Source organism: Alligator mississippiensis, chromosome 1, assembly GCF_030867095.1.
Source record: "Alligator mississippiensis isolate rAllMis1 chromosome 1, rAllMis1, whole genome shotgun sequence".
Lineage (NCBI taxonomy): Eukaryota > Metazoa > Chordata > Crocodylia > Alligatoridae > Alligator > Alligator mississippiensis.
The window spans coordinates 175,514,999-175,542,587 of NC_081824.1; the positions used below are offsets into that span (position 1 = coordinate 175,514,999).

General features: G+C 43.0%; 1 protein-coding gene across 1 annotated transcript in view; it reads left to right on the forward strand.

Annotated features, from left to right (window-relative positions):
* The window catches only part of BABAM2 (BRISC and BRCA1 A complex member 2), a 302,496-nt gene that overhangs the window by 20,774 nt on the left and 254,133 nt on the right, over nucleotides 1-27,589 (forward strand). The window contains exon 3 of the mRNA XM_014598025.3: nucleotides 2,624-2,700. Within this exon, the coding sequence (XP_014453511.1) occupies nucleotides 2,624-2,700 (77 nt within the window). The remainder of the gene's footprint in view (nucleotides 1-2,623; nucleotides 2,701-27,589) is intronic.

Sequence of the window (27,589 nt, forward strand, 5' to 3'; positions counted from 1 at the left end):
TATTTTAATGTAAAGTACATTACACTTCCCTTAAGTATTTCCAAATAGAGTAGTGCAATGGAAGACAAGATTGTATTTTCAAAAGCATAAGTTTTTGTGCATGTTAAAAGATACCAAAATATGTTCCTTTAATGTCATCTGAAGAGGTGATGAACCTTATGAACTGTGGTATTTCACAATAAATTGATGTTGTATATGAACTTAATGATGAGTTACTTTGGAAGCTTCTGGGCCAGAGGAAAAAAAAATAGGCTTAGTCCTGGAAGGTGTGCAGAAATAACATGGTGATGGGTATCACTATAAAGATTTGGAAATAGAGGGTAAAACTGTAATAATCAGAACAGAGCAGAGCTACTATTAAGTTGCATCTACAACTGCGTATTAGGGGTGCACCGATAAAGACTTTTATGGCCAATACCTATGGCCAATTATTAACCAGCCCTATCAGCCAATATTGATCTGATAACCGATATGCAGCCTGGCAGCTTGGAGACCAGTGCCTGGATGCTAAGTGTATCGGGGGGGGGGGAGAAAGGGGGGAGCAGATAGCGGCCCCCACAGTGAGGGAGGGAATGGGGCTGGGGCAGGGGCAGGCACTGCCCAGCTAGGGTAGGGTGGGGCACAGTACAGATCCATGAGTGGCTTGTGTATGAGGGCAGCTCTCTGCCCCTGCACGTGCCCCTAGGGCAGGCATGGGTGGCATGTCCCCCCGGATTTGTGCGGGGGCCAAGGGTGGGCTCGGGGCCAGGGGCTGTTGGCCTTTCCGGGGGGGGGGGGGAGGGGGGGAGGCCAGGGTTGCGCTTGGAGTGGGAAGGGCAGGGCAGGTGGTGGCGGTGCTGAGAGGGGCCTATGGTGAATTTTAGAGTGGCTGTAGTTCCCTCCCAGCTCTGCTGCCACCTGCCCCATCCCTGCGTGCCCCAAGTGCAGCCCTGGCCCAGCACCCTGCTGGAAAAAGGTCAATGCAGCCCCTGGCCTCACCTGTAGTGGGCAGCCCACCCTTGCCCCATGCACAAATCCAGGGGCACATGCCTCCCCCGGGGGTGTGCTCAGTGGTGGGGAACTGCCCCCTGGATGAGCAACCTGCGGCTCCATCCCAAGCCACACCCCGGCTGGGCAGCACCTGCCCAGCCCTACTCACTCCCTCCCTCACTGTGGGGACCTTGATCCTCCTCTACCCCCCCCCCCCACACACACACCCCTTGCTTACCCACAAACTTACTGGCTGGACGCTGCTCTCCAAGGTGGCGGACTGCATCCCTGGCTACATGCATGCTGTGGCTGCGCGTGTGAACGCGGCATTTATCAGTGACATTATTGGCTACATTGGCCAAAAACAGCCGGTAATGTCAATTTTCCTTTTATTGGTGCCGATCCGATATGGACCTATATTATCAGTGCACCTCTGCTGCATATACATAATGAAACAGAGTTCATTTCTGTCTTGGTGTTCTCACCTGTTTCAAGTAAAGTAAGTATTAAAAGACAAAAACCAAAAACAACAACAAAAAAAAGAACTCCAAACAAATGTGGTATTCTTTGTCTTCACCTACACTGAAATGCATCCTGTATGCCCCACCCCAGAGCCCGATTCCACTCTTATCATAAGCAGTGATGACAAATCTGTTGATCTAACTCCTCTAAGTGAAACAGTATCAGATCAGGAGCTACCTGTGGGTGCAAGTAAGGTTAGATAACAAATGTAACATGCAGAACAAAAGTAAATCTGAAGCCACTGTATGCCATTGAACTAATTTTGAAACTGAGTAAAAATGCGGAAGGGTTTAGGGAGACGAAGTGGGTTTTTGAGGAGAAATGGATATATGTATCATTATTAACATGTCAGTGGGGCAGTTACTAGACAGTATTTGCTCGCTTCTGTTGAAAGACTGGTATAATTTGGCACTTAAGCAGTATTTCTTGTGGCATAGGGTCAGCCACCCCGTGCTCTCTGTCCTAGTTTGAAACTTTTTGTTTATGCGTGGTCCAGTGATTTATCTTTGTCCCATGGCAGTAGCCTGAGTTGTGTTCTAGGTTCAGCTGCTGATCTGATGTGTGAGCTAACAGACATTAGTTTATCTTTCCTACTATTTCTTTTGTCTCCTCTTTCTTCACCTGTAAAATTTTTTTTTTTTAAATGTTTGTAAATTACAGTACTACTTTATTTAGATTCAGAGCTCACCTCAGTTTCCTGAATGATGAGGACAAGGAGTACAAGGTGTCCATACCGTGGAGCCAGTTGGGAAGAATCAGTTGTTTCTGTAGTATGTGAGTTAGCAAGCTTGGTGAGTTTGGTTGTTTAATTATTGCTGTGAGGTGTTTCAAATCAGGAAGATGTTGTTGGAAGAAGTTTTTTTTACCTCGGAGTTGGGGAGAAGCTGCTGATTATTGGGACAGACCTTGATGTTTCAAATAGTTGTGAGAACCTATGAATTGCAGGTACCTCCAAGATTTAGGCTAGTTCTTCCATCCCCATTGAACTTCGTTTTCCAGAAGTGCGAGAAGCTGAATGCCTTCAGTCTTCTCATAAATTCTTTACTACATCAGCCATTTGTACATTATCCAACAGTGTAACTGTCTGCTTTTATTTCTGTTTAGAAAATCCTTCTCTTGTTTTGATTTTTAGCTGTACATCCTTGACCCCAGGACCCAGCTGTGATCGGTTTAAGCTGCATATCCCGTATGCTGGAGAAACACTCAAATGTAAGTTAAATGGATTAATATCACCTTTTCTCCATTTCCATCTCACCCCTTTTTCATCGCCTATAATGGTTGGCTTCATATTTCCCAGTGTTTTCAACTTTGTTTAATTGCGAGTCTCATGATGATTGGTGTCATCTTAAGGTTCAGCCTCTGGAGTAATTGGAATATGTGAGCATCTCCAATTGCTAGCCTTCATGGATGCAGAGAAAATGTTGAAAACATGAACCCTAAATCCCAGAAGGCGCACACAGATTGCAATTGCTTTGTATTGACAATACTTTTTCTCTTCTAGCAAGACGGTTTCTTTTTTTTTAACTGTGATTCAACTAATAAAAAGTTAACATTTCTGTGATGTAGTAGGGGAATCTAACTGGCAGCTCATGCTAGGTGAAACAGGAATTTAGTTTTACTGTTTTGCTAGTTGCAAAGGTCATTTAGTATTATGATTTTAAATCTTCCTTTCTATAAGCTGTGTCCTACAGATGCTGATATGTTTGCCCACTGTTAAAATTGTATTTAGTTCTGAGGATTTGATTCAAAAGTGTTTCCTTTCATGTTTTTAGAAGGCAAGAAATAATTTTTCTCACCTTCTGAGCTGCTTTTGAGCTGCTATTCAATTGCACAGGAAGATTATAAGAGCTTGGGAGGAGCAGCATTTAGAACAATAATAGCTTGCTGTTCTGTCTTGGCTATAAAATGCTTATAAAAATCCGTTTTGTCTTTTCATGGTGGTAATTTTGCTTCCATAAATTTATCTGGTTTGGGAATGCAGCTTTCTCATGCATTTTCATGTACTAATGAAAGGAGGTAGAACATCAATCCCTAAAATTTAACTATGTATCATTTCTGTACTGTTCGTCTCTGCCCATTTCACATTTTTGCTTTTATTTATGGCAAGTTTCACTTGTCTGACACTCATGATACCCAATTATATTTTCAGTTGATAATTAGAGTTCAGTAACCTCAGGTGGTAGTCAAATGGCAGAAAAATAATACATATCTTGTGTAGATAACATGTTAGTTTTTGCCTTTAAAAAATTTATTACTCTGGTAGTTGCACCCAGTTAGTGTGTATTTGTATGAGAGAGAGTTTAAATGCTGAGAACTTCATTGTACTTCAGTGTACATTAAAACATTTTCTCTGGTTATATGGTGCGTTCAAAGCCATATACTTTTTAGGTTCAGGTGCGCTGATATATCGGTGCCATATTGGATTGGCACTGATAAAAGAAAAATTAACTTTGTCGGCTTTTTTCGCAAGTGTAGCCAGTAATATCACCGATAAATATAATATGGCCCCTGGGCTCTGTGTGCATGTGCGCAGCTGCATGCATACATGTGGCCAGGAATGCAGCTGGCAGGGTGGAGAGCAGTGCCCTGCAGGTAAGTCTGTGAAGGCAAAAGGGCATAGGGGAGGGAAAGGGTGTGGGGCGGGGGGGCAGGTCAAGGCCTCCATAGTGAGGGAGGGAGTTGGGCTGGGAGTGCTGCCTAGCCAGGGCAGTGAATGGGACCCAGGGCAGGGAGCAGGAAAGAGCTGCAGGTGGCTCATCCAGGAGGCACGGGGTGGGGGTGGGGAGTGGGGACAACCCCCCGCCGCTGCATGCACCCCCCAGGGGAGTTATGGGGGGGCATGTGCCCTCCCCCCCGCCAGATTTGTGTGCAGGGCAAATATGGGCTGCTTGCTCTGGGCTCTCCTGCCTTTGCTTCTGGGTCTCTGTGTTGGCTGCATGTCCGCTGTCCACGTGGCAGCAGTGGGAGTAGTGAGTTGTGCCTCCCGCTGCTGCTGTGTGGACAGGGGATGCACAGCCTATGGGGAGTCCTCAGGGCAAAAGCTGCAGGGCAGAGAGCCCCGAGCCCATGGCGAGCAGCCCGCATCTGCCCTTGCCCCACTCGGCTTCGCTCTGGTTAAAAGCACCCTCATGCTTAAAAATGGTGGTGGTGCTTGAACTAAAGCTCTTTTGACAAGCTTTAGTTCAAGTACCGCCACTACCATTTGTAAGCACTGGGTTACTGATCCCCTGGACAAGCCACCCACTGCTCTGTCCTGCTTCCTGCCCTGGGTCCCATTCACTGCCAGGGCTGGGCAGCACCCTCAGGCCTAGCCCCTGCCCCACTCCCTTCCTTACTGTGGAGGCCTCGCACACCTCCCCTTCACAGACTTATCAGCAGGGCACTGCTCTCCATGCTGCCTGGTTGCATTCCTGTAGATCAGTTATCGGATCAGTATTGGCCGATATGGCTGGTTAATAATCAGCCATCAGTATCAGCCAAGAAAATCTTTATCAGTGCACCCCTACTTTTAGGAATGCAAACGCCACAACTAAGATTTTTGTATTACTGGAAATATTTTAATTGTAAGTTTTCACATACAGAAAATCTGCCTTTCCAGGACTACTCCCTGAAATCTTTTGTTTTTTTTCCATGTTATGATTATAGTTCAGCTAGGTTTTACCATTACTGTTGAGTTCTGAAGTGTGCATTTAATCTGCTGTCCTCAGGAGTCGTCATAAAAATGTTCATAGGTCTTTGTAGAGAGGGAAAAAGTAGAATTCCAGAGATATCCCAAAGCACATAAAAAGATGATAGATCCACGGTGTGAAAATACTCATATTTTCTAACTCATCAATATGTGATGGTACTCTTTCCATAGTATATACAGGTGACAACTTTGCCAGGTAGCATTGCTTACTTTTGTAAGTACTGACCTCTATGTCTAGAGAAACATCCATTTCCAACTAAAGTTAAATAAAAGAATTCTTCAGTACCAGGGTGGTAAATTCAACCCATTTGAAGTCTTGATCAGTCTATTTCCTTACACTAAGTGCCATAAACTAATGCTGAAGACCTATTTTAGCCACATCAGGTTGCACTGAAGGAGGTTTGAAGTGTGACAGCAGGACTGAGAAAGTATATTCCCACAGAGATGGTGAAAACAATCTCTCTAGTGTATTGTATTACATTACATTATGAGGATTGAAGAGTCCTGTTTTCAAATAAACACATTTAGGGAGAAAAAAGCTTGATTGTTCTTTAAATGTTGAGAGGCCAAAGTTGTTCTTGATTTATAAAGGAAACTTAAACAAACAAAGCATGTGAAAAGTGGGATATTCAAAGTACATAGTGATTTAAATGAAGTTAGTAAGCCAAGGTTTAAGAGTGTACCTAGATCCACTCCTTCTACTTACCTTTGTAGAGCAGGGGTGGGCAAGTAGTTGAGTCAGCGGGCCACATGGGGCATGCTGATGAGCTGTCATGGGCCAGGTCAGCACTACCTCCTCCCTCCTTGCAAAATAACTCACCATAACTCCCTATATGGGATCGGACTGTGGGCAAGCAGGGAGCAGGATGTGTGGGTGAGGCTGGGGTCACGGGGCAGGGAGTACGAGGCCGCGGCATAGCTCCCATTTTGCAGGCAGGGACATGCAGGATTGGGGCCCAGAGCAGAGGTACTTGCATGCCCCTGCCTTGTACGCATGTGTTGGGAGGGAAGGGGCACCTGGGCACTAGGTCCTGGGAACCAACTGGGGGTTGGGAGAGGCAGGAAGCATGTGCAGCAGAGATCACCCAGGTGGTGTGGTCTGCAGCTGCCCCCAGCGGTGCTCCACATGGGGCCAATCCCTGTCTGCTCTCACCTGGGGCAACCTGCACCATGCTCCCACCCATGCCTGCCAGCCCAGCCCCAGCCAGCATTCACAGTTTACTGATGTGGTTGCAGCTGCCCAGGTGCTGCTCAGCTCCCCCTTCCTCCAGTGGCTCCTCCTCCTGCTCCTGTCTCTGCTGTTCTGCTCTGGGTGGGGAGGAAGCTTCAGCTGGGTGGCTGCTGCCCCAGTGTGCAGGGCTCCGGGTTCAGCTTCCATTTGCCTTCTACCCACTCATCTGCCTGCAGGTGACTGGTCCTTGCGCTGGGAGGGCGGAATGGGTAGAAGGCAGCCTGGAGCTGGAGCCAGAGCCCTGTGTGCTGGGGCAGGAGCTGCCTGGCCACAGCTTCTCCCCTGCCTAGAACGTTGCAGCAAGAGGAGGAGCCGCCACTGGGGCAGCAACCGGGCGTCTTCAGTCACATCGGGAGCAGCCCTGCTGGAGGCTGTGCATGCTGGCCAGGGCTGGCAGGCATGGGCAAGTGTGCAGCGCTGGCTGCTCCAAGTGGGGCTTGGCCTCATGCTCAGTGCCACAGGGGCAGCCATGGGCTGGATCCAGACAGTTGGTGAGTTGAATCTGGCCTGCACGCTGTATTTTGCCCACCCCGTTGTAGAGTATAACTTGAACTTTGCCATCCAGTATAGAACTACCTGCAGATCAATCTTTCTGCCACCCCCTTATGTTCCTAGTTTTCATGCTTTTAAAAACAACCAACAGAAGGGGGAAGATGCCCAACAACTACTGACCCAAACATAATTGTGTTTTTAACCTTCATTCAACTTGAAAACGGAAAGTGATGAAAAATAAGATTTTTTTTCAGAGGCGCGTAATTTAATATTATTAGTTACTGAACTAGTGTTCCTGACGTTATGCATTTGAAACATATATGAATCATTCAAATTATAACATGGTATTATTGCTCTAAGAATAAAGACTCATGCCAGGAGGCATAAGAAATGTTCTATAACATAATATTTTATAACTCAGTTTGTGACCATAGTGGGGGAAAGCCCCAACTGTAGGCAAGCAAAAATCTGTAAAAACTCCATGCAACCTGTTGCCAGATATGTTTGTTATCTTTTAAGAACAGAATAATTCTGTAAAGGAAGGCTGCAAAATGTGGCAGTAGAAAAAAGGTTGCCCAAAATGTCCAGGATCTCCACTGTGTGGTCTTTAATGTACAGTGCAAAGTATAGACTAGAGTGTCTAGTTCCTCTGTGGTTTGTGCTACATCCTCTTTACAACAGATTAGGTTTTTGCAGATCATCAATCATAACTGCTGCCACTCTGCAAATACTCTGGTACTTTGTTCCAACGTCCTGAATGCTGTTGGTCTACTTCTTTAGGGAAGTGTAGCTGTACAGTCAGTCTTGTTTTCCTTAGCATCCGGAAGTTCACTATTGTTCTCAAAAAAGGGGAAAAATATACTTGTAACATGCTCAGTAGATAGATGACAGCCAGTAACTTAAAGCTATGGTTTTCTTAGCTTCAGTAACATTAACCACCTAGCAATTCAGAAGGGCCTGTCCTATGATTAAAGTATAATTTTATTTTATTTTTTTCTTGAGTTCCAAGTAGGGATTTATTCTGTTCTTCAGACTTCACATTTGGTTCATTTTTGCTTTTAGTACTTATATGCTCTGTCATTACCCAGAACTTTGATACCAGATGCAATTATAACTTGGGGACCACCAGATTGCTTTTTCATACTTCATTTAAGAGAGGTTCTAACATTGGAGAAAACTTTGTTATACAAAGGTATAAAGTTAAATAATTTTGCTCATGCCATATGTGTGTTTTTCTAATGGCTAAAAAAAATTGCAGATACTAGTTTTAAAAAGAGATACACAGGTCATCATCTTCTGCAGGGAGAAACACTCTCTCTCTCTGTGCTTTAATGATCATAAAAAAAGAGTGCGTGTGTTGATGACTTGCACACCAGGCTTAACCACTTCATGAAAATGAATTAAAACTTTATCAGAGTCACCTCAGACCTTCATTCTGTCAGTGTTCCATGCAGTCCCCTTAAACTCCATACAGTTTATCTCAGCTGGGTCTGGTTAACTGTCACAGAGTTTTCCCCAAGGGGTGGCTTGCTTGGAACCACTGTGGGCTTTTCTGGCCTCTGAGAGTGCCCCTGAAGCTAACCTACGTGTGGCTTTTAGGGTGGGGAGGAGCTCTGGCTCTTTCTCAGCCTGAGACCCTGGCCTTAAAGTAGTCCCTGACCCTCCCTGGTGCCTGTAGCCCTGACTCAAGGAGCTAACTTTCAATTTAGCTCCTGAGAAAAGGACTTGGTCTCTTGTTTGGGAGAACAAGTGCAACCCACATTCAAAGGCCACAGAGTAATAAGAGTCTACCTTCCAAAGAGGGGTTTTCTCTTCAGTCTGCCCAGCCAGAAGCCCCAAAGCTGCTCAGCTAGTCTTTCATTTAAGGCTAACTTCAATAGCCAGACACTCTTCTTGTTCACCTTCCCCTGTTCATTGTAATGCTTATTTCCTTCAGCTTCCTTAGAGCCTTTTCAATATCGCCAGGAATCCCCTCTATGTCAATGTGCCAGCAGAGCTGTGCAAGCTTTTGTTGATGCTAGAGGTCCATCTTGTCTTCTCCTACATGTAAACAAGTTCCTGTTATTAAAGAGCTAACAGGGAGTTTAACTCTTCTTTCCCACATACTAGCGTTACAGGTAAACTGAAGCACCCAACATTATACAAACATGAATACATTTAAAACGGAAATATTACAATAAATCCCATAAGCTAAAAGGTGCAGCAGTTTGAAAAAAGGTAAAATGCATCAATTCTGGATTAAATAAATCTGTGGGTACCTGTAGTAATTTGCATATGTTTATTGCAAGGTCACTGCTTTCATATTTGCTTCTTACTTTCATGTGCTCTGTGCTCAGGGAGAACAGGGTCTGACAGTAAGGAGAGTGGGGGAGAAGGGTCTTCAAGAGGAAGAAGATGGGGGCAGAGGGCAAGGGTGTTACCTAATTTCCACCCCCCCCCGGTTTATTTTCCCTGCTGTAGTGGTGAGAGGGGGATAATTTCAGGCAAACCTTTTAATAATTAGATTCTGTACCTGGAAGAATTATAACATTTATAAATTTTTCATATATGGAATCTAATTATTGGGTATTCATCTTATATTCAAGTAAATATGGCATAACACAGGCAGGCGGCTCGTCTGGGGATGGGAGGGGGGACAGCTCCTCGCCACTGCATGCATCCCTGGGGGAGGCATGGCGGGGGCATGTGCCCCCTGAATTTGTGTATAGCATGAGAGCGGGCTGCCTGCTGTGGGCTTGGGGCTGCACAGGGCTCTTCCTGGCAAAGAGGCTGGGCCAAGTCAGCATTTTGGGTGAGGCGGGGGTGGTTACACTACAGGGAATTTTCAGGTGGCTGTAGCCCACTCTGTAGGCACTCCTAGTGCTGCTGCCACCTAGTTTCATAGGTGGTAGGGTCAGAAGGGACCTGAGCAGATGATCAAGTCCGACCCCCTGCCATGGCAGGAAAGAGTACTGGGGTCAAATGACCCCGGCAAGGTGTTCATCCAGCCTCCTCTTAAAGACCCCCAGAGTAGGAGCCAGCACCACTCCTCTTGGAAGTTGGTTCCAGATCCTAGCCACCCTGACAGTGAAATAGCGCCTCCTGATGTCTAGCCTGAATCTACCCTCTGCCAGCTTGTGAACATTATTTCTAGTCACTCCTGGTAACACTCGGGGGAACAGGGACTCCCCCAATACCTGCTGGTCCCCCCTAAACTTGACTAGTTTGTAAATGGCCCCTAGATCCCCCCTCAGCCTTCTCTTGTGGAGGCTGAACAGGTTCAGGTCCCTTAGCCTCTCCTCGTAGGGCCTTCCCTGCTGACCCCTGATCATGCTAGTGGCCCTCCTCTGGACCCTCTTCATGTTGTCCACATCCCTCCTGAAGTGTGGCGCCCAGAACTGGACGCAGTACTCCAGCTGTGGCCTGACCAGTGTCGTATAGAGGGGGAGTATCACCTCCTTGGACCTGCTTGAGATGCATCTGTGGATGCATGACAAGGTGCCCTTGGCCTTCCTGACCACGTCCCCACACTGTTGGCCTATGTTTGTTTTGGCGTCAGTAATGACTCCAAGATCCTTTCCTGCCTCTGCACTGATGAGAAGAGTTCCCCAGCCTGTAGGTCTGCTGCTGGTTCTTCTTCCCCAGGTGCGGTACCCTGCACTTGTCAGTGTTGAAACCCATCCTGCCCTACCTCCGCCCACCCTGAACACAGCCCGGGTCCAGTCCCCCATGAGGAAGAGGCTGGTGCAGCTTCAGGCCCCAAGCCCTCAGCAGGCTGCCCACCCTCAGCCTGCGCACAAATCTGGGGGCACATGCCCCCCATGCCTCCCTTGGGGTTGCATGCAGTGGTGAGGAGCCACCACCCCCAGATCCGTCCTGCATTCTGCCCCGACCGAGCAGTGCCTGCCTCTGTCCCTCCACGCCCATTTCCTCACCTCTGCCCCTTCCACCGACTTACCAGCCAGATGTTGCTCTCCAAGCTGCCAGGCTGTGCTCCTGGCCGCATGTATGCTGCAGCTGCGTGCATGCACGTGGCATTTATTGGTGATATTGTTAGCCACCCCAGCTAAAAAAAGCTGGTGGCCAACAATGTTAATTTTCCTGTTATCGATGATGATCCGATATGTGACCAATATATCGGTACTCCTCTAGCTGACGTAACTATGCCAGCAGAACCATGTAACTTCTCCATGGTTCTGTTCTGTTAAGATTATTAGGTGCAAGTCAGGTATAATGGAGTGAATCCTTGTTTCAGCTGCAAACGTTAGTCTTAACTATGTCATTTGGTTATTTATTTAAGTATTAGATTTATATGCTACCCTTTCCAACAAAGACTCAGGGTGGCTTACAATAAAAAAAGAGAATAACTTATAAAAACTAGAGAATGAACAAGAGAACAAAGCAACTGTATAAGGCAACTAAAATATCAGCAGAATGGAACCCCTCTAAACAATTTCACAGCCTAGGTTATGCCCTCCTGAATAGGATGGTCCTGCAGCACTTCTGAAAGATATCTGTGCTCAGGGTCTGGAAGGCCTTAAGTGTGGGAGTTTGAGAGCTAAGGAAAGACTGTAGAGAATGACCTCCCTCATGTTTTTACCAAGCAGACTTGGCAGGTTGGGACTTGCTGGTGGCTGCTTTTGGCTGATCTTACAGCACTAGCAGTGCACTAGAAGCTACAAAGCTGACCAGCTTCTGTCATTTTGAAGGCTTCTAGTAGTAAGTCTTAGGTTGACTTTAATAGGAAATTAATAGGAGCTTGTCAGTTTCTTCACTGATATTAGAAGCTTTGAAAATGAGGAGTGATAGCATCTGTGAAGATGACTGTAGTACATCTTGGTTATCTGAAGCCTCAGTTATCTGTTCTGCAACAATCTTTTGTTAACTTGTAACTGTTGGTGCTCTGTGACAAACTATATTTAGGCTTGACAGGATTCAGTTTTTATCAGAAAATGTTTATAAACCTTGATATTTTTTTTTCCCCTCACACTCGCAAACCAACCAAAAATATTTTCATTGTTAATAATCAAAATGTATAAAAAGGGGACATAAGAAAAATGATGGCCAATGGAGCATGTAACAACAGGAGGTGCAGTCCTACAGAACCATGCTAACTGTAGTTTGGACTGTGTAACAGGGAGCCAGGGACTCCCTGCCTTTTTCTAAAGGCCTGGGGACGGCTTGGTGGGACTCTTAAAGGCACGAAGGCCTGAAAGAGCTGTATCCTTGACTTGGGCCGAGGGCCCGCTGTTACTCCTAAAAACACAGGGGCCTGAAAGGGCTGGATCTTGGACTAGGGCCAAAGGACCCATCTGGACAGGTAACCAGTAACACCTGTGAGGCATGGTCGCTGGCTGTAGGGGAAGTTGGAGGCCAAATAATTGACCATTAGGGTCCATAGTATGCTGGTGCACTGAACAACAAGCCAGAAATCACTCTGGAGTCTTGAGCAGTCTCCCTTTTCCCAAATTTAAACTATTACAGCAAGTCGTGGCAAACAAGAGAGCAGAGGGGAGGAGGAGGAAACAGTGCAAAGCAGGAGCTATACAGCTGCCCCAGTGTTACTGCTTGGAGACCGAGTCCTGCTACAGACTGCAACTCCCAGAAACCTCAGGGGACTGGGAACAAAGGAAGAGGAAGTGACAAAGCGGACAAGGGAGTTGTGGTTGAGCAGAGTAGGACTGATAGCGGCACTGCTGCTCAGCTGGTGCAAGTCCTACAGTAGTTATATTTGTCACAGCAGGTGGTTAAACTGCACTATAATAATAGTATACTGTCATTTATAAATTGTCTGTTTCCCACACCCCTAATTTTGTGCAATCCTGAAAACTTAAATTGATAATAATAAAAAAGCTTAAAAATAAACATTGTTATTATCCCTTGCAATTATAAAAACAAAAATCTAATTCTGCCAAGCCTAACTATATTCTTTCTCTTTTCTTTTTTTTCCTATTCTCTGTCTCTCCAAGCTTTATTCAGTGCAGTACTCCATTTTTATTCTCAAGTTTGATATGCTTATATGTAATGTTGAACGTTGTACAATAAACAATTATGTTAAGTTTTATTGCATTTAATATCTGTACTGTTAAATTTGGTGTGATTTTTGACTTTGTGCATCATGTCTTAGTGTCTTGAGAAAAATCATACATGCTACAGTTTCACTTAGCTAATGATTTCAGTATCTGGCTTTTAAGCTGGTATTTTCCAAAAAGATTCAGATAATTAAATATCTATCATAGGTCTGATCAAGGTTTCTAATGGCAGCCCTATGCCAGCTCTTTTCTCTTCACTATTACTGGTTTAGTTAAATGGAGTACAAATTGGTTACAATTACTGAATCCTGGAGTGCTTTGGTTTTGAATTCTTTTTTTGCTTCTCACTCAAAAGTTTCCAGCACTGGTTGCTACTATGATTCCAATAGAATTATTTTTCTGTGCTCTTCGCATTTTCTTTTTTTCAGGCACTGATGCCTCTCTTTGTCCTTGAGTGTTGTCATCTGGAATTTCATAGTGATTAAACAATGTGGTGCCCTTGTGATGTTACTGTTTTCTCTGTGGCCCCTTGAACTACAGTATTTTCATTTTGTTTTGCCTGATTTCCACTGTTTTTATATGAGTGGTTTACAGGTCTCAGTTCTACTGTTATTGTTTCACCTTTCTTCCTTTATCCAAAGGAATATTTTTGCATAGTTTGAAAGCTAGGGGTTTGGTTTTTTGTTTGTTGGTTTTTGTTTTTAAACTTCTGTCTGGCTTCTCTACCTGCTGCTCATTCACCTGAGTGACTGAAACTAGAAATGGAGATAACTAGTGGATTACCCAACCAACTAGTAGTCTAGGAATTTTTGTCACAATACAATTTATAGGACTGTTTTCATTTTTCCTTTTTTTGAAAGCTGTTGTTTTCTTATGGCTTGTCCCTTTATGGAGGGACAAGCCATATCTGATGATGTTTTTCATTGTTTTTGGTTCTGCAAAACAACCTATTTAGATTGTATAGTCTGTGCCTGTGCCTATCCCTGCAAGATATTTTCTAGGGCTTTGCTTAGTCCAATTTCAAGTGATGGAATGGTGAGGTTTCTTCTTCCCTTGGGAAAACTTTTCCACTCTCTAATGGATCACACAATTGGGAACCATCTATTAATAATCAACCTAAGGTTTTCTTTAATTTTATTCCTTCATGTTACTCTTAATTCATTATGCCCGTTCCATTTTCTTCTATTTCTATTTATTTTACCCTCTTGACACTTCATAAAAAATTTCTCAAACCACCTTCTGTGCCTGCCTTGAGCAGATAAATTTAGTGTCATTTTACCATCTTGTAGCCAAAGGTATTAGACAACATATTACTTCCAGAGCAAGAGGAACATCTTTGGTATAAGTCGATCTCTTTTTTTCTATTTGCCTCTACTGTATGTATCCTCAGTGTTCAGCTTCTCTTCTTTTTCATGCCTAGTATCTGTGTCTGTTTTTCTTCAGTGTTGTCTTTTTTCCATCTTTGCAATAATCATTATCTGTCTCTCCATCTCCTTTTTTCTTTGACTATTACGTCTCCATCCTTTATGTTGACCCCCTAGGCCAATGTCTTCAGAAAGCTACTGCCTACTTCCTGCATATCCAAATAAATAATCTGCCTCACTTCTTCCTCATTCAGTTTAGGATCCAGATTGAAAGTCCTCTCACAGGTGGGATTGGGATCATGGGGCAGTGACAGCATGGGGCTAGGTCCTGGGGCAGAGCTATAATCTGCTCCTTGCACACCCCTGTGACAGATGCCAGTTCTGCAGGCAGGGGTGTGTGGGAAGCAGATCGTGGCTCTGCCCCAGGCTCTGGCCCCACACTGCCAGCACCCCATGATCCTGCTCCCTGCCTGCCCTTGGCTCCATCCCATCCACCAGGCCGAATGCAGGGCAGAGCCACTTGGGGAGTTTTGGTGAGCCGGGGGGGGGGGGGGGGGGGGGGGGGGGGAGGGATGCTGATCTGGCCCGTGACAGCTCTCTAAAACTCCCTAAGTGGCCCTCTGGCCCAAATAATTGCCCACCCCTGCTCTAGAGTGTCTCACTGCAAGCTGTTTTCTCCAGTGCTTGAATCATTTTTTATGGCTCTTTTCTGTATGATCTCTAAATTTCTTAATATAATTTTTAAAACATGGATGGAAGAACTAAATTGAGTATTTCAGCATTGGTTTTACTAATAGTACACACAGAAGTGGCGTGATTACTCTGCTCCTACTTGTAGGTTCCTTGCTTGTACATCCAAAAGATCATTAGTCCTTGTTGAGAGCTCGCGTTGAGTCCATTTTGTTCCTTAGATCTTTCTCAGAGTCCCTGCTTTCCACGATATAGCTCCCCATTCTGCATTCCATGTTCCTCCCTGTATAATTTTAAATTTAGCTTAATTTAAGATGAATTTTTGGCTGAACAGGCCCAAGTTTATTAAGTGTTTCATAGCTTTCTGTGTGACTGCCCCATCATCATGGTTTGTTTTGTTTTTTTTAACCATTCCGTTAATCTTTGTTTCTGCAAATGTGATCATTGGTGGATTTGTTCTTCTAACCATTGACAAAAATATGCCGTCATCTTTGAAACACCCCCCTGTTTGGTGATCATGCTGTGCTGACAACCAATATTTGAGATGTGCCAGTTTACTAACTCCTGATTTATTTAACATCTGATTGATTTGATATTATGTAGTGTTTGCTTTTTTGTTTAATTGAAATGACATGCAGTACTAGGTTGAAGTATGTCATCTCTATAAAAACTACCTCAACCAAACTTGTAATCTCATGAAAGAATAAACTTATTTACTGTAGCATGAATTATATTATTTTACGTTTACTGTATTCCTTTAATTTAATATTTTATATTAGTGTTTTCATTACTTTGCCTGTAATTTTGTACTGGTCTAACCAAACAGCAGTTATCCAGGTCATCCGATTTCCTTTTTATGAATACCATATTTGCTCATATATAACCTGCACCTTTTCTCCCCAGACTAGCTGGGGAAAATTGGGGTGCACATCATATGCAAGAAAAGGGCTCCCCATGGGTATGGGCATTTGGCAGTACGTGGTGTGGGGGTAGGAGTGGTGACAACTTAACACTGCCATTGCTTGTTCCCTCCAATCCCTGCTGCCAAATGTCTGTACCCATGAGGAGCCCCCTCCCCAACAGTATGCTGGGTCAGGCTAGTTTGCAGGGTTGACCTGCAGCCACACCCCACAAACTGCCTCTGAAGCTATGTGCTGGGCAGGACTCTGTGTGCTGAGTCCAGGACCAAGTCCTGGCTCTGGGGCTTTATGCTGTCAGACATGGTACATGGCTGTGGAGCCAGCATTCAGGAGTGGCCCTTCTGCATGGTCCCAGCACCGTTGAAACTGAATCAGGCCAGGACTGGCACATGGTTCCTGGGATATAGTGCACGCGGTTCCTGGCACTATATATATATAGTGGTGTTTCATTTTAATTGTGAAAAACACAGATTTTAGGGTTTTTTAATCAGAATTTTGTGTGTGTGGTTTTTAAATCAAGAAAATTTTGGATCTTTTAACAGAGACAACCAGGATCCCTGTCAGTGAGGACCTCTTCAGCTGTTTTGGGGTTTTGGGTGCACTTCGATGTACTGACATAAAGATTTTAAAATTTTGTACATGTTAACTATGCGTTGCAATTGCTAATGGGCTGGAAAATACCTTATCATCCTCTTAAATATTTCATCCTGCTTTTTCCCATTGTTTCCCCCAATTTTTACTGAGCACTTCTTTATTTTATGCATAGTTTTTAAGAATTTTACCACAATTCTCTAGTAGTAGGTTTGTACCACTGCTAAAATATTAATTTTCTTAATAGACTTAAAACCTCCCTGTTTTCCTTTATTGGCATGTTTTTACCTTTAGATTCCCATATCAGTTTTCTATACTACACAACTTCTAATTTACACTGATAGCAATTTGTTTTCTCTTTTCTGTCTAGTCTGGTAGTTATGTTCCTTATGTTTGGTTCAGAGAGAGAGTACAACATCCTTGTGTCCATTGCCAAGTTCTATGCCAACTTTTCTTCTTATTGAGTTGCTGATGATGGATATAACACCTTAGGATAGTTGTAAAATGTAGATGCCCATAAAATATCTTCTGTTTTTTTTTCCTTCAGAGAGAGAAACTTCTTTCCTTCCTCAGGAGTTGCCTCATAGTTTGTCTGATAACTTCAAGCCTGGTTGAATGTTTCTTGGCTGTTTTTTATTTCCTCTTTTGGTCAAAAATTGCTGTCCATTTATTTTGTTTCTATTTTCTGTGTTTTCCTTATCACCAGAGCTTTCCTTTGCACGTTGTTGCTCTGGCTTCGATTTCTGACCCTGGCAGTTCAAGAAATTTTCCTTTTCTTGGATGCTGTACAGGATTTGAAGCTTTCACTTCTGTATTCCTGAATGCACTGAAACTTTCTTCTGACTTCTAGCGGAAAGGGAAACGCAGCTTACCCAAAGTAGATTACAGCAGGTGCTTCATTATTCTCTGTATCTGCTCCTTGGTGTATAGCCATTCCTAAAATGTAAGAAATCTATTATTCCCTCCCATAAACCCACTCCAGAACTTCTGCTTGGCATTCCTGTTAATCTACTCAGGAGTTTACCAGCCAGCTGACTTTTATGGTCTTGGCCACACAGCTCAACTCTACCGTCTCACTAACAAGACAAATTAACCACTACAGTACTCACATTTATCATAGTTCCAAATGTCTTGACTACGCAGCCTTCACGAAGACACAAAGGCTAGGTACAGACATTCAAAAAGCCCATGCCAGAATTGATCTGAGTTGTGCGGTTTTCTGTTAGTGGCATAGTTTAGCTTGGTAGCAAACAGAACACACATTTGCCCTTTGGGAAGTATGGGGGGGAAATATTAGTCCAGGTTCTGCCATTTTTAAACCAGTCTGTATATGCCAAACTTCTGTTCTGTTACAGGTGTAGACCAGTATCTGGTCATTTATATTGGTAAAAGTTTAATGCCTATATCTGGCCAAATGGACCTGTATCACTTGGCTTATTCAGGGGATCCTCACAGTATACTAACAAACAAATGAAATGCACTATTTGTAACCCCCCCTTCCTCCAAACATAGGATCTCTTGCTGCATCCGCCAGAGCTTTAATTGAGAAGTATTTTTGTTGTACAGTAGTAGTGTTAATTGGTTCTTAGAATACTCAAATTTGTAAGTGGTTCTTAAACTCGCAGTTGATTTTAAGAGCGTTTCATATTTGAAACCATGTCTTTTTTTCCCCCTCTCTTGTAAACATTATAAAATATATCCTGTTAGGACACAAGAGCATGTCATTAATAGGTAATGCAGAAATCACTGGGCACTAATGAGGTGCTGAAGATACCCTTGGATTCTAAGGACAGAGCAGTGTTCTGTCATGTAAAGGTCTTGGATTCCGTTTTTTGGAACATGAACTAGGCAGAGCTGGGAGGAACTAGAAGCCCCTGTAGAGGAGGTGTCTTGCACTGCTGCTTTTTCATGCCCCTTCATGATTCTGTGGACAGTTTTCATAGGGGAAACCTTCAAATATGTAATTTTTTAAGCTAGGAAGTGGAGGGTATTTTACTGGGAATATTTGTAGGGAGAGCTGAATAGCAGAAAGTACTCCCGTGCAGAGTAGAGAACAAAATTTAGCTCTTTGTGTTGCGGTACAGAATAAGATAGTATTAAATCTAATATTCACCTTTTAACATTTCCTTTTTTCGGTTGGTTTTCCCCACTTCAGCGGCAGATGGGGGTTAAGTGAGGCTTCTGCTATTTCTAGGCTGTAACATGGATTGTTTAGAATCAATGATGTCCTACTGATGTCGCACTTTTGATTTCATGTAGATATATCAAGTAGCGTGTCTGTGTTTCCTCTTGTAAAAATGTGTAAAATTGTTTCATTCCTCCACCACAGCACTTTATCTGTGGTCGGCTTGAATGTTTTCTCATCATTCACAGAAATGGCTCAGCTCCTTTTTAAAGCTGCTAAATTACTCTAAAAGACTTCAAATGTGCATTCCCAATATTTCCCATATAAGCAATTTCCTTAATTGCAACAGGGATGATATGTGATTGCAAACAAGAGTAGTGATTTAGTCATAACTGAGAAGGATGACCATGCCAATACAGGACTGACTTTGTATTAAGATGTGATCTACACTATTCAGAAATTCAGAGAATGCCTATTTTACCTAATGCTTGCACTGTTCTTGTACTTTGAGTCACATACCTTCTGAGAATAGGTGAAGTAAGGTGAGAATTAAAATCATCATAGTCTTTCTACATACTGGATTGTCTCTGTGTAAGTTTTTCAGTTCTTCCTGATTTCTGCTTGACAAACTCTAATTAATAGGTGTGTCTGTGTCTAATTTGCTTACTAAATATAATTACTGATTGTGCCTGGGTAAGTGGATGTCCTATAGCAACCCTACAGACAGCCTCTTAGATGGGACAGACCCCAGCCTCAAGAAATTAGTGTGAGACTCCTCCCAGAGCTTCCTATTTTCTTGCCTTTGGTGGGGAGGGAAACTATCTAGTAGCAGCAACACCAGTAGCAGAAAAGGAGCTACATCTGTAGCCTTTTCCAGTAATAAATACATATAATCTCATTCTTATTCATTTTGTGCCTTGGGCATTCCTGGGACTTTGCCTGCTTGTGCCAACTCACCAATAAGGATACTGCTGTGGGTGTGTGAGGCCATGGAGAAGATAAATGATTTGGTCATTAGTGCATTGAATAGACAGATGAGACGGTTCTACACATACATATGTAGAACTCTGTGTGTGTGTGTGTGTGTGTGTGTGTGTGTGTGTGTAAAATTAATAAAGGGGCAGTATATTTGTTTTCCTGAAATCTGGAGTGATGTGTAGTCGATCCATGTTCAACCTGGTGTGTACTCTCTCTTTGTGAAAGTACTTGTACTCCATAATAAAATCCTTTTGATAAATGAAATGGATTGAATTCTTTCAGTATCTCAGCTTTTTGGTGGTCAGCATGAAATTAATTGGTTTCTTTCTAGGCCCCTGTTGGATACAGATGTCCACAGTACAGTATATATTTAGGACTAAACTCGTGCTGACTGGTACTTTGGGCCATTGACTGAAAATGGAAATTGAGAATCTTCCATCCCTATTGTTTGTTTTTCTAGAAAAGTAATGCTGATGGGACATTGTCAGGGTAACTTGACAATGGGTACTCTGTGTTGTACCTATTCTGTGGGTTAAGTAGGGAACTTGAATTCTTTTAGCACAGTCAGAGTAACTCCATTCAGTTTTAGCTTCACTTTTAAAATTGCAAAGAAAAGTCAAAAGCCAAAAAGGTTGAGTGGTAAGTGGGGAAAAAAATGGATATAAAATAGGCTTCTGTAGAATAGATCCATAAGTATGTAAAGAACCTCTTAGTTTCAAAGCTACCCATAGCTTGCTTAGAATCAACTATTACTCATTCATTAGATTCATTATGCATTTTAGAGAACAGATTAGAATAGGAAGATAAATAGAGACTGACATTAAAACTTAAATCTTTGCATTTTTCTGTCTCTTGATGTCATCTTAGTTCTTTCTTTAAAAGCCTATAAGGTCAAATATTTTGAGACTAAATGCTGTTTGAGTGAAGAAGGAAAACAGACATAGAATGGTACTGTAGGATATTGAAAAGCAGAAGATGTGTATAGTATGCTTTTCATAGATTCATAGATGTAGGGTTGGAAGGGATCTGAGCAGATCATCAAGTCTGACCCCCTGCCCTGGGCAGGAATGAATACTAGGCTCATATGACCCCTGGTAAATTTAAGCTCATATGACCCCAGCCAGGTAGTTATCAAGCCTCCTTTTAAAGACCCCTAAGGTAGGATCCAGCACCACTTCCCTTGGAAGCTGGTTCCAGATCCTGGCTGCCCTGACTGTGAAGTAGTGACTCCTGATGTCTAGCCTGAACCTACTCTCAATCAACTTGTGGCCGTTATTCCTTGTTACTCCGGGAGGTGCTCAGGGGAACAGGGTGTCACCCATTCCCCTCTGGTCCCCCCTGGTAAGTTTATGGACGGCCACTAGATCCCCTCTCAGCCTTCTCTTGTAAAGGCTGAACAGGTTCAGGTTTGGTAGCCTCTCCTTGTAGGGCCTGCCCTGCTGCCCCCTGATCAGTGTGACAAAGCCATCAGAAAAGCCAATGGCACTTTATCGTGCATCAGCAGATGCATGACGAATAGATCCAAGGAGGTGATACTTCCCCTCTATCGGGCGCTGGTCAGACCACAGTTGGAATACTGCGTGCAATTCTGGGCACCGCAATTCAAGAGGGATGCGGATAACCTGGAGAGGGTCCAGAGAAGGGCCACTCGTATGGTTAAGGGCCTGCAGACCAAGCCCTACGAGGAGAGACTAGAGAACCTGGACCTTTTCAGCCTCCACAAGAGAAGGTTGAGAGGCAACCTTGTGGCTGCTTATAAGTTTATCACAGGGGCACAGAAGGGAATTGGTGAGGTTTTATTCACCAAGGCACCCCCAGGGGTTACAAAAAATAATGGCCACAAGCTAGCAGAGAGCAGATTTAGACTGGACATTAGGAAGAACTTCTTCACAGTTCGAGTGGCCAAGGTCTGGAATGGGCTCCCAAGGGAGGTGGTGCTCTCCCCTACCCTGGGGATCTTCAAGAGGAGGTTGGATATGCATCTAGCTGGGGTCATCTAGACCCAGCACTCTTTCCTGCCTAGGCAGGGGGTCGGACTCGATGATCTATTGAGGTCGCTTCCGACCCTAACATCTATGAATCTATGAATCATGCCAGTGGCCCTCCTCTGGACCCTCTCGATGCTGGCCACATCCCTCCTGAAGTGCAGCGCCCAGAACTGGACACAGTAGTCCAACTGTAGCCTGACCAGTGTTGCATGGAAGGGGAGGATCACCTCCTTGGACCTCCTCATGATGCATCAATGGATACATCTTTTTCTTCTAATTTTTCTTCTAAATTAATTCTTGACCTCAAATCACTTTATCAGAACAGTTTAAAAATCTTTATTAATTTAGCTGGAATTGAAATCCTACTGAAGTAAGCTTTAACCACCAAATCTGTAAAGGTGATGAAATGCATATGGTCTTTCAAGTGCGAAAGTTGTGGATGCACTGTTTGTCAGCATGTGACTCTACCATCAACTCATTGACAGCGGTTTCCCAATTCAGGGTGTGGTGGCAGGTAAAAACAGAATTGAGAAATATGGAGTTACACTTTCATAATTTAAACTAGCTAGTTATCACCAATCACTGTATAATCTTAAACTGTGGTGTTCAGATCTACTTTAGGATTTTAGCACACCGATTCATCCACAGGTAGTTGTCAGCCCCATGAGTGTAAGATCATACTGAAGTGGAAGAAGACAGGAATGGTCCTTCCAGCTGCATATTTCTAATGGTACCACTCATCTGGAAAATGTGATAGTGGGGAAAAAAGGGGTGGGGGCAAACTTCATCTGCTTCTGCTTCTGATGAGGTCCTGTGGGACTAGGCAGAGGATCAGGTTTTTGCTTTTGTAGGAAATGGAGGGAGCACAAGACACCCTTCTTCATGGCATAGATTCCTCTTATCTCCATCCCACATTAGCTTCTTTTTGCCATCACTACCCACATTTATAAAAGAGGTGTGCAGGGGTGTTATAAGCAGTTAAAGAGTTAATGGAGAGAAAAAGACAATAGAAGTAAACTGAAAAATAGGGAGAGGATTGGGAGAAAAAGAGCAAAAGTTGAGAATGGAGGGAGAGAAAAATGAACGAGAAGGTGGAGATTTTTAAAGTGAGGAGGAAGGAACTACTAGAAAGAGGGGACAATAAATGGAAGTTAATTCTGAGAATTACTGAAAACTCATTAGTATCTCAGTAAGTGAACATCTGAAAAGAGCTATTAAGGAACTGATATTACTAAATTAATTGAGTGTAGCTGGTAACAGTGTCTGTAGTTAAGGTTGCCCAACAGAGTCCATTTATAAAACCATGCTTTCAGGTGTTTATAGCTTTAAAGGTTTGGGTTGAGAGTTCACATGTGGGTTATTTGCCACATTATTTATTCAATATAATAAAAATGGAACAGCTGTTTCAGAGAGTGAAACAGGGTCAATAGTTTTGAGAAGCCCAAGCACTTCTATACTTAGGAGTAAGGCCTTGAAATTTGGCAGTGCGTTCACCCTAGGGATAGGAATATGGCTTTATTTTTCCCTATGAAAATCCACTCAAATCTACCCAAGTCACAAGCCTTCAAAAATTGTGGTTTTCACGAACTTAGTAGAGGCTTATTATGGTTTGGCAGGTAATGTTGTCTGTACTGGGTATGCTCCAACCCAGGACTGGAGGATTTGAGTAGAACTTTGTGACTACATACTCCAGCTTTGAAGAGCTAATGTGGTGCTGGGCATAGGAACTGAGATCAGGGAAACTGTTCCTCTCAATGTAGTGCCTAGGCAGTCAGTAGGCAATAAAGGAAACAGATGGGGTGATAGATGGGGAAGATACTGGAAGTATTGTAGGAGTAAGAGGGTGGGACTGAGGAGTAAAGGGGTAGGAATCAAGAGAAAGGGAAAAGAGACAGGAGCCACAGACTGTGGAGGTAGATACGAGCCAAGATGCAGGTGTGGGGGAGGGTTGGGAGGATCAGAGTATAAGAAGATTTTGGGAAAAAATCTGCAATATTGATTCTGTAATACATGTTTTAATGTTATTCCACAGAAATGGGAACTCAAGATTCTAAAAGTGCCTTTTAGAATCTTATATGCAATAAATGTGTTCCTATATCTGACAGTAATATTTATGTCATCTAAATAACGTAAGATTTGCCAGCTCTCCTGAACAAAGTAGACCATTGTTGTTGATTACATGCTTTTAAGTGTGAGGAATCATTGCTACTTTGAATATTGTGACCTGGATAACCAAAAGGTTCATTTTTTATTTTAATTTCACTGGGTAGTACTTAAAAAGAATTTACCAAAACTGTAGTGCACACGATGAGGGGAAAATTCCTGAGCACAGAACACCTTTTTACAGTATGTTTTGCTGCTATAAAGTTCCTGCTGTTGGTGGCTAAAGCTGTACTTTGTATTTCCCAAAGCAAAATAGAAAATGTGCTTCTGACCCTAAGGATTTTATACATTCAGTTAGATATGAAATTATAAGATATATACAGTTGGAAAAAGTGAACTAGGAACAGTGTGGGCAACATCAATATGATGACCTGGTTTTTCAACAGAGCTTAATACACAGTATAATGTAGAAAAAAGTATTCTTTATTTCAATTACTTTGAGCAGGCTTTGAACCTATGGTCTGTGGACCTGTGGGGGTCTGCAGATTCAACATGGTCATCTTTCACAGATCCCGTAATCAGAAGCGTGTGAATACCCACACTTACAATTCATAGGGGTCTGCACCACCATTCAAAATTTCCGAAGAGATCCGTACCTCCATTCAAAAATTTTTAGGGGTCTGCAAATTGTTAGCAATATAAAATAGCCCATAATATTATGGAACAAAAGTAAACTTTTCTGTGTTGTTTTTATATTCATTTCACATAAACATACCAAAGTTAGAAAAATCAGTTAATTTTTATTGTGTCCTTTCTGATCCATGCACATTTTTTGTGAACTACATATAAATTATGATTATAGCAGGTGTGACTGTTTAAACAGAGTAAGCTTAGGGTGAGCATTTGCCTAGAAGACAAGGAGACCTTGGGGAGTGCTGATAGTGCTGAAGAAGTTGGTATTAATGATTCATTAAATGGTGCTCTGTTGTCTTAATTAGAAGCAGGCAACTACAATAGCATGAATCTGCAGTCTTAATTGGATTGTGACCTGTTAATAATATGGGGCTTAATTTTAGTTTTCTGTAATGAAAAATTTGGAAACGACTGCACGTCTGACTAACCGGTTGTTATACAACTTTCTTTCTGGTTTATTTTGTACCTTTGTATGTTGTTTAGACCCCATATAATACCTACATTAAACTACTGGGAAATGTCAATTACTTTATGGAAACAGTAACATTTGGACACTTTTTAAAAGAGAAACTTTAGCAATAAGCCCTATTAAAAGAGAATTAAAAAAACACAGACAGTTCCTAAGGTTATTGGGTCTCATGGTGAGTTCGCAAAAGGGTTAGATTAGGATAAATTAACTGAGATGTATTGACTCTCACTACTTAATTCACAGTACTGAGTTCACCTCTCACAATGACTACTGTGGCAGACTCCAGCATATGTAGAATGTTGCCGGAACTTGCTTAAATTCATGAAGGAGTTCGAGTACACATCATGCCTTTCCTCAAACAGTCCATTGGTTTCCCAAATCATAATTACACTCTTCTTTCTTCCAGCTAGAGTTGTTGCAATTTCCTTCATACAGATTTTTTTACTTCTTCATCCAGTAGGTAATTATCTAGCTTTCACTTAATATCCTATGTCAATTTAAGGTTTTTTGTGAAGGTCCCCTAATCTGGAATGGTCCTCTTTGTCATTTTCTGTTTACCTACTTCAAGACTCCAGTTGAGAATTACATTTTCTATTTTGTCTGAGAACTTTAATTTCCATTTACAAATAGAGTAGAAAATCAGATGTTATCACAGCAAGCTCTGGGGTTTCTGTAGATGTTTTGTTATTTATGGAACTACAGTGTATTTTTCTCAGGAACTGTAAATCTGTTGGCTTTACTTGGTGAATCTCATGTGAACATAGGACTGAACTTTCTTGGACATTGAGTTTACCTGCAGAGATGACTTCTGTTGTACTAAATCTCACTGCTCTCAGAGCAAAGTATAAAACTCCACTTCTTCAACTTAGGTGTCTTACAGACCCAACTAAGCCAGCAATTAAGCAGGAAGAAGACAAAAGGTAAAGAGAAATGGGACCAAGGCACAAAATGCTGTGAAATGCTGAAGTATACAGAAGCTGCTGGAGTATACAGAAGTTTCAGGAAGCACTTCAAAATGAAGTGCTTTTAAAAAGTCCTAATTTTTTTCAAGAGTCATTTTTTAAGAACTTAATTCATTCTTTGGCTGTGTGCATCTATACCACCACTGTTTGAAGGCACTTGGGGCACATTACAAAGCACATCTGTTCATGGCCAGCTCTCTGCTGATTAGAGGAGAAAAATTTCAAGCGGTATTAAATTTACTAATCAGTTTCCACTCTTGATTTTTTTTCATCACAAGCCCTGTGATATTTGTAATTTATAGGGCTGCCAGTTAATCACAGTTAACTTACATGATTAACACAAAAACAAATTAACGCATTAATTTTTTTAATTGCATTAATTCTGCACATCATTTTGTCCAGTGGAGTGGACCAGCTCTGGACCAACCAGAACCCACACGCACAACCCTGACCCCGGCCTGCTCCGTGACTCACCTACCCATGCTAAGAAGCGGCAGTGGGCAGGCAGAAGCTGCTACTCAGCACAGAGGAAAAGTGGCCCCTCTCCCTCACTGCTGCATGGCGTTTCTTGTTGCAGCTGCCCAGAAACCTCTCCTGGGCTGTCCTGTGACTCCTCTCTGGTGCTGTCACCACTGCGTCTGGGGCACCCAGAGGGGCTGTGGTGGCAGTGCAGAGGAGCTGCAGGGCAGCCTGGGAATGGGCTCCACGCAGCTGCAGCAAGACGGGCCAACAGCAAGAATGGCTGCTTTTATTCCATGCTGAGCAATAGCTTCTGCCTGGCTGCTGCCACTGCTCAGCATGGACAGGTGAGTTTGGAGCAGGCACAGGGCAGGCTGTGGTCAGGGCTGTTCACATGGGTTCCAGCTGGTCTGCTCTGGCCAGGTTAAGTCCAGAGCAGGAGCAGGAGAGGCTGGGGTTGGGGCTGAAGCTGTGTGCTCTTGGTGGTGGCGGGGAGGAGCCACAGGGCACACAGACTGTGGGCTGCTGGGGGTGGGGGGGAAGGAGGGGTGCTAACTATTGTTTAACTATGCAATTAAAATTGTGACTAATTGTGACTATTTTTTAATCTTGCAATTAATTGCAATTTTTAAAATCATTTGTCAGCCCTAGTAATTTGGTGGTATGTGGGATTTTGGTAAGCACAACTGTTAAAGTTAAGTTTGCATAAGAAGTTTTGATTAAAAATAAAAGAAATTCTGACCTTTTGTGGTTGCAGTGAAAAGCTTGAAAATACAAACGATGAAAGCTTAGAAACAAAATGATAAATAAAGAACCTCAGGCTTGAGGGTTGTGGGGGGATTGTAATTGGATTTAAGCTAACCTCATGATTTTTCACTCAAGGTCACTGTTTCAAATCCAGCTTTGAAAGGATAGTACATTAACATTATTTCCATGTAATGGTGGTTTGGTGACTAGTATGTGAGTTTGATAGTTTGTACTTTAAGTTTCCAGTGAAAAGGTATTCAGATTCATTAAAGAAAAGAAAATCCTGTTGTTCAGTATTTGGCAGGGAGACCTAATACTGAAAGCTATTGCGACTGAACTCTCTCGGCCCCATATAAGACTGGTCAGTTCTATGGATAAAACTCGGTGTGTTTATACTAAACGTATGTGCCATCATCCTGGTTTTACCAATGGTAGGAAATAAAGCAAAGAGAAGAGAGTTTACTTACCCAGTCATCCAGCTAGTCAGACCCAGGAATTCAACCTAGGATTATTTGATCATATTCCAGTGTTCCATTCGCGCTTCCTCTGGAATCAGTGTCTCTTGATCAGCACTGAAACATCTGCAG